General features: G+C 32.7%; 1 protein-coding gene across 1 annotated transcript in view; it reads right to left on the bottom strand.

Moving 5' to 3' along the window:
* Positions 1 to 14334, bottom strand: part of LOC129000390 (clumping factor A-like) — an 85216-nt gene that overhangs the window by 42579 nt on the left and 28303 nt on the right. The window contains exon 2 of the mRNA XM_054427357.1: positions 7628 to 9364. Coding sequence (XP_054283332.1) covers positions 7628 to 9364 — 1737 coding nt within the window. The remainder of the gene's footprint in view (positions 1 to 7627; positions 9365 to 14334) is intronic.

Here is a 14334-nt window from a genome sequence, read left to right as displayed (position 1 = left end):
GGTGGATATATTAACAGAAAAGGGGCAGTATTTTGCTGTAATTATAAAAAAACTAATTATTTGCACCGATTAAATTGATAATGTATTAACTTAATTTTTAATTGTGTGGTTTGTACCACGAATATCAGAACAGAAACGTCATGAACAAATGAAATCACTAACACGGAAGTATACATATGTGTATTATTAATTAGAATTTACGTTAAAAAAACCTCCAAACGAGCTGCTACGATTTTTAGTATATGATTTGCACCAGTGACATAATTTGTCATTAATGTTCATGACCAAACGAACACACCGTTTCTGTTCTAATATTCATGATTTGTACTATGCGATGATTTCCAGTGGTTCCCAGTTCTTGGGTAATGTGATACTTTGTTTTGTTGTATTTAGGATATACACAAAAAAATTTCATGAAAAGTAAATAGGCTTGTGCGGTTTGATTAAATTTTGAGAATGTTCTTTTGACAATAAATATAAATTACTATATCCCATAATATCTTTAATGAATATGTTTCTTAACATAAGAAGCAATTAATGTTTTCACAGTAAAGTTTGCTTAGGTCTTTAGCTTAAATTATCATATCGAAAAGATTTCACTTTGATTTAACATTTATCAACATAGGTGTATGTATTTTATGGAATGCAATTTGAAAATTTTTAAGGACTCAAAAAATAAATTTCTCTCCTGTTATTGAGACTAAGGTAGACTTAGGATAAAAATAACCAATTTAAGATAATAACTCGTTTATAGCTCGGATGGTAGCCTAATATCATTACATTTGTCGTATTATAACTGTATTTCTATTATTATATTGTAGTCTTTGTTTCTAGAAATTACCGGATAAATTTAATAATTCGTTTTTTTATTTCATTGGCTAAAAGTTTACTAGATCCTGTATTTTTCCTCGCACTGCTTCAAATACAGTTTAAGGCATTATATTGTTGTACGAACTCCATTAGACTAGCTCTAACTGTTAACAGTTACTGTCGCAGTTACTACAATGTCTTGGCACCCTGGCGTATTGTGAACAACATTGGGCTTGTAAGCTGTGACATTAGTAACTTGGTTGTGTTACGTACTGTATTTATTATAGTTAAATGCCAATTTTACATTTAACACTGCATTTAACGTTGTACATCAAATACCCAGTAATAAGTTTAGATGTTATAATTTTGTTTATTAAGGTAGTTCCAACTATTCATATGCAACCCTTAACAGTCCATTACTCTTTGTTGTGATTATAGTTTATTGATTCATATACCAATACCCTGTTAAATTATTTTATTTTTTGCTGATATGTTATGTTAAATACCCTTATTATACAGCGTGTTTTTTTAATGAGACCCAAATTAAAAGTTAAGAGTTTAGGGACAGAAATTTCATACATTAGCATCCCTGCTTCCTAATATGGTTTAGGACCATATTGCTCCTAACCGTAACACAATTAATACGGTTTACTATTATGGGGATTTTATTCTGAATAAGACACACCATGGTGTTTTCATAATCTCAAACAGTATGCATTGTCCAAGTAAACTATTTATGCTAAGGTTTGCTATTAGCTTTTTAAGTAAGATTCGACCTATTAAATCAACGACAGTTTGTATAAACTGTAAAGACAAATGATACCGTACTTATCTTTCCATACATGTGCATTTTAAATGTTGAACATAGGTTGCGTTTGATAGAAAAACATGTTGAATCTGAGTCACTGTCAGCTTAATAATTTTTATATCCGCGATGAACATTCGTATGTATTTTAACCTGAAATGAGTGCAATATCAGTGTAGAATGTAGGGGGGGGGGGGTTGATGTGTGTAATTTTGTTATATACTAAAATCAGCTGTTTCTTAGCACGGAATATTTATAAAACTCCCAATGATGATGGACAGCTGGTTCCAGTTCCAAACCATCAAAACTTCCAACCTTTCTTCAGATAGAACCCACAACTTTCTGATATGTATGCAAGTAATACTCATTTAATCAGCTATAAATTATACCCACATTTAAACTTTAGCTAATACCTGCTAGATACTCAAATCATGACTAGACACGAACTTTAATATATTGGACTTATCTTTGATACTGTATAACGCATGTCCGCATATTGTATAACGCATAAAATAATAGTGAAAAAAATGTTTCAAAATGTCTAAAATGTTTTTTTGTACCAGCTGTTTTAGTAAAATACCGACATTTTAAAATGGTAACGTAATCGGTATGGATCAAACTATAAATTAACCACAATCAAAGTTTTCTCTGTCTAGGTAAGTGGTTAGTATAAATAGAACTTCCAATACACTTTACGTTCTAAAAAAGGGTCTGAAAACAATTTTGCGTTCTTGATGTATCGCATGTTCGTATGGGGAAACTAGCAATCATGTCGAGCGAGGTGGCAATTTCTGTTGAGTTGCAGGATTGATGTAGATATGCAAAGTGGTCTACATCACCACCTTCATCTTACAGGGTTACTTTTGTAGCTTCTTGCACTTACGTGTTGAACTGTATAGGATTCAATTAGATTGCTGGGCTGTTCCTATTTAGGTAAATACATTAGATTTTAAAAGATTAATTGTCGTCCATAGTGATCAGGGTGCGGGAAATTTAACCTCATCATTTGATTTGCTGATCATCTAAAATACGTGTCACAATCATAATATCCTTTATTAATTTTGAATACAACATGTTAAATAGTGTTGAACAGTGTCAATAAATAATAAAAATAATATAAAATTTTTAAGAATCAGCAGAAAAACCTATGCATTTTATAAAAACATTATTATCTTAAATCAGGTGAGTTATAATGATAAAATTTAATATCAGAGTTAGTACGGTGAAAATTCAAAACATTTCATAGTAAATAATTGTTTCAGTATTTTTATTTCAAATGATAACCAAACAGACTATATTTTCTCTAAGAGCTAATAATACTAACAGATACATCTTAGTTATAGCAAACATATTTTAAACCCGTGTTTCAATGCATACGTAGTACTAAGAGGAATCATTGTAGGCGTATAAAACTAATAAATTATCAATTTAACAATTATCAATTATTTGATGATTGTTAATAAGGACGCCACATAGGTGCGTATTTTATATTATTAGATATTATGTACATGTTGAACATATCTACTAAATTGTATAAAAATTTTACTTGCGTTAATGGAAGTTGTGTCAACAGTTGACCTGAACACTGCTCAACTGGCTGCAACTGCACCGTTGTTGACTTGTTGAATGAGTACTCTGTCTTTAGTGTGTTAACTAAGACATTTGATTATTTTTAGTCCTCTTAAATGACTTGCTGTTCCGTATTTAAGCATCTACGCAATCTAGGTGAATCCATACTTCATTCATATTTTGTTCTGACCCTTGCATGTCACGTGATGTCTGGCGATTCTCACCATTCCCCATGTACTCTTCAACCCGGCATCATGTTCTCGCCATTTTTTTTTCTTATTTATTATATTAATGTATATTTCCCCTACTCTATTTGTGGCATATAAATTGAACTTATTATCATGTATCTATTTGTGACACACCTAATAAAAAGTGAACCGTGAAAAGTTAAAAACTGTATATAAACTGTTCTTGGTGTAACTACTGGTCGCGTACGCGAAAGCTGGCCAGCTATCACCAAGACTCCGTTCGTCAACAGTCTATAGAGAACGCTCCAGTAAAAAGGAAGGTACCAATTTATATTTCTTTCCTATTTAAATCTCGTGTGTCTCTAAAGCTGGTCATAATATAATATCTCTTCCCTTTTTTATACAGTCCACAACAAGGACAATTAAAACTTCTCGTTTACCACACTTCTAATGTCATTTGATTTGACACAGCAATTATAAATGTTTTTTTTTTATTCTTGATTATTAGGGTGACAAAAGTAGTATTATGCCATTTAATACTGGCCGTCTAGCTTACTATGAACATGTTATTGCCGTAAACATCGTAATATTTATAATAACTTCATACTACGCCATATTTATATGTTTTCACCAGGTTATGTCTGAAATGATTCACTAGCAAAATAATATATAGAATTATGGTTTTTTAGTAATCAATAAACAGCATACAAATTAATCTAATAAATTATATTGAACAAATAGATAGTGTTTGACACAAACTACCGCTTAGAGAAACTTAACCTTGACAGGTTGAGCTATAAATAACAATCTTCAATCGATAGTTCATCTATTTTTAATCTAGAACGACCCATGGTAAAATATGATACAATGTGGTCGGTGTTATGATAGGCCTGAGTTATAATTTGTTTCAAATAGTATAAGAATTGAATATGTAGGTGCTGTTCATGTTGAGGAGGGTGTAACAAGTAAACAGGGTAAAGAGTGTGGTTACACCATGTTTCTACTTAGTCCATCCTTTAAGATTTGGGTGTAATGGACAGGATGAATTGGTGTAAAGCATCAAGTGTCTGAACATGGATGGTCACTTGGAACATCCAATAAGCAAGTGCCAAAATCCAACACTGAATGAAGCGTCTAGGGATATTATTTTCTCGATGCTAGGGACCACGGCCACCCATTTTGAGTGAGATAAGATAAGGTTGTAGCAGTAATGAATAACGATACTATGTCAATGTAGCTTCAGTTCCATGAAGTGCCTATGTGGAGTTGGTTACTCATTGAACGCGGTACAAGCCCGACAAGATGAACAACATGTTAAAAGCCTTACATTGTTATAGCTTGTATAAAGGACAGCTTTTAGCTAAAGACTAAACTCCCCTGCATTATCTGGGATAGCTACAGTTTACACCTTCATAAACAGCTTACGTAGGGTTGTAAAATTGCTCAAGCTACGACTTTTTTATTATTAAGTCTGTTTTAGTAGGTGAATACTCATATGATGAATATAAACAATCAATAACAATAAATCAATACAATAAAATCATTGCTTTCATTTATATTATTGTAAAATTTAGCAATATTCCATATAAAATAACACTTTTATAATATCAACTTTCTTGGGCCCGTGTTGACTAATTTACTCCAAACTAAATTTAATCGCTAATTAAATTAACTCAATTAACTTCACATTGAATGAATAGTCTAGCTGAATCGAAAGAACAACCTTATTTTTTCAGTTAAATTTCAAATAAGTATTTCATTCTTTATGTAAATGTTCTGGGGAAAAACTACCATCAGAATAAGTAAGTAAATATAAGTATTGATTTACTGACGGTTTTTAGGTAAATTAAATCGCTAACTCAAGCAACAACAAATATAAAGAATTTCAACATTTACGATTGTTGATAAATGCACCAGTTTACCATGTTCAACTTAACGATTCAACTATCAAACAGTTGATAATACTTTAAGCCAAGGTCAGTTATAAAACACCAAACTCAATTGATACTTGACTTTTTAGAAGCCAATAGTAAATCAGCTGCTAAATTTAAGTGGTTCTCTGTCGCTGATTCCTTCTAACGAAGTACCAATCTAATTATGATTGCAGCTTTGTAAATTATGACAGGTTTTTTGTTGTAATTTTTTGTCTGATTACACTTGACAATGTGCAAGTTCCGAGTTGAATGTGTAAACGTTTTGAAAAGTAACTAATTCTGGAACTTTTGAAATTCTGGAAAATGTTTCCATAGGTTCCACCAATGTAAGAGTTAATGTAAATTTTAGCTTCCGATTTACAATATTGTAAAATAATGAGAATTGTTTTTATAATTTATAATCCCAAATTCAGCAAACGTGGCTCACTTCAATTATATCGTCACCAATCATTGTTTATTTCCATAAAACGGTTTACATACAAGCACTGAACACTGCAATGTTTCTCGATTATTAAACTTAAGCTGCAGTAAGCACCAGGCATGAAGATAAGTCTCCAGAGATAAATGTTGAGTTTTGAAACTTCCTTACACAAGAAACTTAACAATCACTTGGGATTTGTATGCAAAGCCCTGAAACACGGCATATGCTGAGATAATGTACAGGATCGTTGTCTTAACACCTTCTTATCTTACTTTGTGTAGTGTACGTGCAACAATATTGTAGGTTACTTTATCAGATACGTATGCTTTTCATTTGTTTTTGTTTGGACGTAATTTCTCTTGTAAAAATAAAAACCCCATTTCTTTGGAATAGTTGAGTTTTCAAATCTATAAGATAAAATCGTACTACTTTATGAATTCATAGTGACACGTTAAAAGTTTTACATAACACAAAAGATGATTCGATATAGACAAATTCTATACCATTGTAAATATTAAGTATTTATAACTGTTAAAAGTATTCTGTTTCTAACATTTTCAAAACGCTATAACAACCATCAAAGGTTATTGACAAAACTTTATCAAAGTATTCGCCTAATATAAAATACTAGGCAAAGCTAACAAAACACAACGTATCCTATATTATTTATTTTATACAATATAAAATTACAAAATTAAATTTGACCATGCTAACTTGTAATATACCTATGCAATTTTATAAAATACAAGTACAAAGAAAACCCTTAAATATTCGTTTGTAAGATTAATACGAGAATGTTGTGAAATATTAACATATATATTTAGAAACAATAAATAATCTACTTAAAAGATAAGTAGTAAGTAGCAAGTAATAATATTGTTGCCGTTAATTAATTCCGGTATCTTTTTTTCGTGATGGCATTATCAATGTTATTCTTGGTTTGATGGCTACTTATCACTAAATTAAAATTATGCACAATTTACTAGAGAAATGTGGAGGTATATTTCGAGTTTTCTCGAAATATGTCTCAGAAATTTTTTTCGTTAGTGATAAGTAGCCAACAAACTAAGAATAACGTTGTTGTTGTTATAGTTTTTGGCCACTACACCCGTATTGTAGGCTACTCGCTTTTCCCCCTAAACACTGCCTTTATTTGTACCAAAATTTATACAAAATTATATAAAGAAGCCAATTGAAATATACAGTTACATACGTTGATAAATACAAATTGATATTCACCTTTTATTTTTTAACACTAATCCTGGGCCAGTCTTTAGATATTTAAAGTCTTAGCTTCACGGTATGTCAGGTATATTCAACCCACTTTCTTCTGACGCAATTCTTTTGTATGCAATGTACCAACAACGTTGAAATAGTGACGTAATATGAGATATAATTTATTAGAAAACTATTTTCAATATTTCAAACCTGAATCTGAAAATTCGGAATATGCCTTCCATTGAAAGAAAAAGATACATTACATTTGAATTATAAATTATTGCAATCTAACTAATTAAACATCTGCTTTTCACTATAACTTAGATAATTTAAAGTGTATTTATTAATTATTTTAATGCCACATTCTTCACCTAGACGTAAAATGAGCATATTTAAAGGGCTAAAGCTATTAATTAATTAAAATTCAAAAACTCAAACTCCATGAGATCCATCAGTTCAAAAACATCATTGCATCCAAAGTGTCTGTATACTGTATATATCTTTTATAGACATCCCATGAAGAAATTACTAATTGTTTAAGAATTCATGCTCCCATTTGACTCACATAATATTTCTATAATTAAATCGATAACAGATATAATAGCTATCAAAATAAACAACTCTATGACTTCTCTATCTTGTATAAAACATTCAAATATATAAGGAAAACTGTCAAACATACGCCCCCTTGTGTCTTCCGATACCCTTTTGTTGTTGAAGTCCAAAGTGTTTGTAGGAGTTGTGGAAGCAGGGTTGTTATTGTTGTTGATATGTTTATAACAAGTTTCACTTGAATGTTGTTTTTGGTTGGATGTGTCAAGTGATGGATTAAGCAGCATATCACATTCCTTGTCGGAGTCGAAAGTTTCGGTAATCGCAGAGGCTCTTGCAGTAGACTCATCATTTTCTATGACGTCAACACAAGGCATTTCACTTGCAGAGTTGGAAGTGGTCAAATGAAGAGTAGAAACCACATCACTGGCATTGTTGGAGTCCAAATGTTGGGCAGTAATAGTAGATGCATTGGCAGTAGGCTCGTCATTTTTGGTAACGTCAACACAAGACGTTTCACTTGTTGAAGTGGTAGTGGCAAGGATAAGAGTAGGAACCGTATCACAGTCATTGCTCGGGTACAATGATTCAGGAGTAATCTTAGACGCTCTAGCAGCAGGCTCATCATTTCCAGTGACGTCAACATATAGCATGCCCCTTGTAGTGGCCCAGGTAGTGGCAAATATAAGAGCAAGAACGGTATCACTGACATCGTTGGGGTCTAAAAGTTCAGCAGTGATCGTAGAGGTGTCGGCAGAAGACTCCTCATTTTCATCGTCGTCAATATAAGGAATTTCACATCCAGAACTGGTAGTGGTAAATAAAAGGTTAGGAACCGTATCACTGGGATCTTTGGGGTAATTACTGAAGTTCAAAGGTTTGGCATTTGTTGTAGATTTTTTGTCAGTAGCCTCATTATTTTTAGTGATGTCAACGTAGGGCATTTCACTGTTAAAGTTGGTATTGGTAAAGGTTAAAGTAGGAACCGTATCACTGTAACTGTCGGAGTCATTGTCGGACTCCAAAGGTTTCACAATGATCGTAGAGGTGTTGGCAGTAGGTTCGTCATTTTCAGTTACGTCAACATAAAGCATTCCACTTGAACAGTTGGTGGTGGCAAAAGTTAAAATAGGAACCGGATCACGATAAATATTGGAATCATTGTCAGAGTCATTTTCGGAGTCCAGGGGTCGAAGGATCGTAGAAATGTTGGCAGTAGGCTCATAATGTTCAGTGACGTCAAAATAAAGCATTTCACTTGAAGAGTTGGTGGTGGCAAAAGTTAAAATAGGAACCGGATCACAGTAAATATTGGAATCATTGTCAGAGTCATTTTCGGAGTCCAAGGGTCCAAGGATCGTAGAAATGTTCGCAGTAGGCTCATAATGTTCAGTAACGTCAAAATAAAGCATTTCACTTGAAGAGTTAGTGGTGTTGAAAGTTAAAATAGAAACTGTATCACAGTAAATGTCGGAATCATTGTCGGAATCAATGTTGGAGTCATTGTCGGAGTCCAAAGGTTTGACAATGCTCGTAGAGTGGTTGTCAGTAGGCTTATGATTTTCAGTTTTTTGAACATAAAGCATTCCACATGCAGAGCTGGTAGTGGCAAAGATAAGGGTAGGGTCAGTTTTGCTGTCATTTTTGAAGTTATTGTTGGAATTCAAAGGTTCGGCATTTGTTGTAGACTCTCGGGCAGCAAGCTCATAATTTTCAGTGACGTCAACGTTAAGCATGCCTCTTGTAGAGTTTGTGGTAGAAACTGTTTCAGCACTCGTCTCATCACTGGCAGGACAGGACATCAAAGCAGGAGCATTACCAGGTTTAGCAGTCATCAACGCATCTCTTTCATACTCCAAGTTGTTACCTGGAAAACGTTAAGTTTTAATCAAATGATTTTGTTACCTTACAATATCCTTGTTTGATGTTGGTAAACAAACTACAGTACATGTTTCGTAGCATCTGCCACATCATCAGGTTTATCCTCTTCTCAGGTTCGTCAGAGATTTAAAATAGAAAACACAGAACACATGTAAAAAGACGTAACATTTATTTGCTCAACCGTCACGGTGCGTGCACGCATTTGGTCGGTGACTGGCATAGTGGCATTGCAGTGTCCAGTTCAAGGCCACGTGACGTGTCGATCAGCTGATTCCTGGTTTACTCTAATTATTGTATCAAACAGTGCGTTGGCCTGGGTATTTAGTGTGTCATTTAAAACGTTGTTGCCAACGGATTTTGCTGCTTTGTAAATTTCGACATTTTCTAATGCTGTTATTTTGCTTCTGTTGTTGCGTCTATCGACAATTTGTAGGTTTTCGTCTATTTTAAAATAAATATGATTGGTGTTATTTAAATGATCTGCATAATTTGAAGTTTGGATAATTTTTTTAGGCAGGTGTTAAGCTTTAATTCTAATATACAAACCAGTATTTAATAGAATTTGTCTTTTGAAATATGTATGGGGTTTTAGATTTATTGGGATAGCATCATTAATGCATAGCCCAATGAAAAATGGCATCTGGGTCGAACCAGCGTTCTTCATATTCGAAGGCGAACACTATAATTAAAGGCTACCCAGACATGACTAATATATCTTTGAGTATTTGAATATTTTACTAATAAGGACCGTAAAAGAATACATCCAAGTACATCAATTCATAGAGTTATTATCGTTGATCCTGCTGTCTGTCATATTATTAATTGGTTTTGTTTACATTAATTTGTAAACTTGTTGGACATGTAGAAACTGAACAAATTATATACCAAATTAAAAACACGATTTTTCTAGTAACAAAATTCCTGAGGATAGCAGGATTATATATGACAAATTGAAAAGCTTTAGTTGTTTTGAATCATTTTCAAAAATGAAATAATAATAGTTTATTTGGCTGTAGATAACTTTAAACAATCTAACTATTGATGTCAGTGCTATCTGAACCATAAAAATGATATATTTTATAACAAAAATTTCATATTTTAAAATGCCTGAAGTACCACAAAATGTTTTAAATATTAACATTATTATTTATGTATCCAATCAAAAGAGAAATCAAGAATCGGGGAATTCATTGGGTGTACTCAAGGAGAGAGTCATAACTATTTTTCAGTGCGCTGCAGTGGTTAGTTTAAGATAGCTTATTCTGGTTAATTTGAGATAATAATGATTTCATAACGTGTGCATTTTACAAAATCTTCCCTTGAAAAGGAGTACGAAAAAAAGCTGTATTGTTTTCAGTTCCGTTTCGTTGGCAAATCATACTAGATCATTTTTTTTTATTTTTAACTTTTTTCTTATTATCAAAACCTAAAGTAAGCTAAACTAAACCTGACCTAACCTAACTTAACAGCCGTGGAACAAAAATGTGACTGTCCTCTTCTTGCAAAGACCCTAATGTTTGATTAGATGTGAGTTCATTATTTCATTTTACTTAAATGGTTGTCTTGCCATTTTATTTCAAATCGACCAAATTGAGCTTGACAAATTTCTTGTATTGAATAAATAACTTATTCAACATTAATCAGAGAATTCTCTTATATTCAATATTTTGTAGTGCTCATAAACAAAGTAAACTGACTATTAAGTAACACCTTTGGTTATTTTGCTGCTTAATGATTTAAAAGTATCATGAATGATCCTTAATTTATAATTTACAAGAATATGTATTATCTGATTATATTTTCCAGTTGATTGATGTAGTAGGCATTAACATTTATATTAAGTGAGACTTTGAAACACTCCTCTTTAGGTTGATCGTGTGCTGCAACTATTGCATGATGATATGATTTCTTAATATCAATTATTTTAATCACATTTTCCACTTGCTAGATAGCCAATTGAACATTTATAACTCATAAACACAACCATAAAAATATCAACAAATGCAAATATTCAGGTAAGACATAGTTCTATAAGTTAGTTTGAAAATGAATTCCAACCTCAAGATTAGATGTTGCAATTTAATGCCAACCACCTACAATTTGACATGAATACCTCAGTAAAAACCACTTTTCAATGAGGAATTTTCTAAAAAACTTAAGACTGTAAATGATAACTAGTTAGCCGTAACACGGATTTCATTAAAATGCGTGGCTATAATGAATAATTACGAAAATCCAGCTCAGTTGAACTAAAGACTAACTAAAGAGACTAATTTAACTAAATTAACTAATTTAACTAAAGAGAAGTCTTTTAACCAACATATATAGTAAAGCGCAATGAATTACGTTAAAAACCATTTCTACAATCTAACTATTTTAAGAAGAAATATTTCTAGTTTGATTTGCGGAATTTAGAAATTTGGAGGTTACATAACCGTGTCAAATACTACTGTTATGAAACTAGCTCAGTTTATGGTTTTCTTTAAATGTATCGATTTTAATAGCTCACTACTAATCAAACTACAAGATTTCTCCACCAAATATCTTAAAGAATTGAGATAATACTCTAAAATTGACTTCATCGAGATAGTAAAATAATTATAAATCAACAGTTCAAGAAAAATATATGAACTACCTTACCTATAGGGCCCAACAGTTGCATAATAATGAAAGTAAACGTATAAAAAACAACAAGACCAACAAAGAACTTCCAGTTCTCCATGATCACGGTGTAGCCTTCTCACTCACTTGTGACTAACTGTGCATAAAACACCTGGTACTTAATGTTCAACCATTGTGGCTTATCAATCACAATAGGTCTTATGAGGAATGACTGTAAACATATCGCTGGAACCATAACTCGATGGCCACGTGACCCAAGAATGTCACGTAGGACTTGAAACTACCTTTGTGTTCAAACTGCAATGCAAAGTTTCGAAATACATGTACAAAAAGGAGTATAGTAAATGAATTTGGACACTATATGTACAAATTAGTTATATAGAAAATAAACATTATATGGAACATTAAATAAATAGCTTTATTGAAAACTACTGTAGATGTAAAAAAGTAAAAACATAGTTTTGAAATATTTCATGGGTGCATACTATCCGAACTGACGATTATATTTTTTACCATTACATTCAATATTTAACGCTTTAAAGTACAAACATAAACTATATAATTCATAGTCTTAAACTTTGGTCCACAATCTACTGTGGTTCGCCATAGTATTTTTTAAAATTCCATTCTCAAAGGTCAACCGTATATTTCTAAAAAGAAAATATAGTTTTAGACCTTGTAAACATTGTGTTTATGATATTTCAGCTCTTATGACTACCATGACGGACTGTAGTTTTTTCAGGGAGAGGAGGGAAACAGTTTTTACACACACAGAGGGCCGTTGTACACACACACATATGGTATTGTGAGCCTCCTGAATCTACCAATAAAACCCCAATAAAAACCCCCTCTACTCTGTTAGACACATACCTGGGATTGTTTGTCACTTTACTTCAAGTCAGCCAACATGTAACCTAAGCCCTCAGGGCTCGCAAAATTTATGGCATTCAGATTCTTAAGACCTACACCGCATCCCGGTCAAGGTCAAGCTTCTTGGCACGGAGAATACCATGGATGAAATGTGTAAGTGCCATGGTGCCAAAGTGTTAAGGTGTAAGAAAGTGTCCTAACTTTACCTGTGTAGGCTAAATAAAAAAAGTGTTTAATTTAATTTCAAGTTTGACGTGTATGGATCCAGCAACCATCAGGACCGCGGGTCGGAAACTGTTCGGTAGGTGGATGCTACCCAAGCTCCTTTCACACTATACGATTTTACTCATTTTTTGCTGCTTTAATTATTTACAGACGGAGAAAAAGAAAGAAACGCGACCGTCTCCACTGGGTACGTCCTATAAATATAAAACGCGAGGAAGTGGGGATATACAATATCATCTGTACCAATGTTTTAGAGGTTAAGTGGTAGAGAGAGAGGACTTGTAAGTCCTAGCTTCGGCACTTAAATAATGAAATTTTTCATTTAATTTTATCTGTAATAATTTGATGCATGACACTGCTACTTTAATCATACAAGAGCAGTATCGATTGCAATTTCTCAAACTCGCCAATACTCGCTCCCACAGTAACGTAGCAGTTACCAGTTTTGTTTGTGGCAGTGCAGTAACCGTTCGCAATACAATTTCACGAGCCATTGACTTCGCGTATTACACATGTCTCAATGACAGGCTATTCGGGTTTCGCGGAGTTTCAAATAATTTAATCTTTTTTGTCAGGAAATTAAGAAAATGAATCGAATTAGATAGTTGAACATTATCAACTTGAGAGAGTCTTTTTTTAATGAGCTAAATCTATCTACAGTATATTTTTTTTAATTTTTGTAAAAAAATTATGCCTGTTTAAATTTATACCACCCTGATTTGCCTTTAGTAGGTCTTATCTAAATCACCCACATTTTTTTGTCTTGTTGGATATTTATTGGTTCCAGAATATTCATTTTGGTTATAAATCAGCAAACAATAAAGTTATAATAGACCTGGAAACCCCTTCCAAGTCCTTGCCAAAGTAAACTAAAGTCGAGCATCAGTATGGCGTATTACGCATTAAAATATGACTTTAGAATTATTTTTGCAATACTGAAAGAGTGAATGAAATTATTAAATGATACTAAAGGGGGTGTTTTGTCTTATAATCTAAAGTGGCTGTAAATGGGGTTTATTATTGTCATTGGGATGATGTCGTACTCCTTGTGTTAAAGGACGGGAAACTGCCGTATTTCAGTTTATAGCTTGCTTACGGACAACCCTAAGTAACACATAAACTTAGATGCTATGGTTTACAACATCACTACCGCATGGAAATCCTCTTGGTAGTTTGGTTGTAACGAAAATTGTTAAAACGACATTTGAAAGGTAGTATCTAAACTTCTTTATTTGTATA

The sequence above is a fragment of the Macrosteles quadrilineatus genome, unplaced genomic scaffold, assembly GCF_028750875.1.
Source record: "Macrosteles quadrilineatus isolate MER2022 unplaced genomic scaffold, UCM_ALF_1.0 Scaffold_1__1_contigs__length_201487025, whole genome shotgun sequence".
NCBI classification, from domain to species: domain Eukaryota; kingdom Metazoa; phylum Arthropoda; class Insecta; order Hemiptera; family Cicadellidae; genus Macrosteles; species Macrosteles quadrilineatus.
This window is presented reverse-complemented; position numbering and strand designations above follow the sequence as displayed.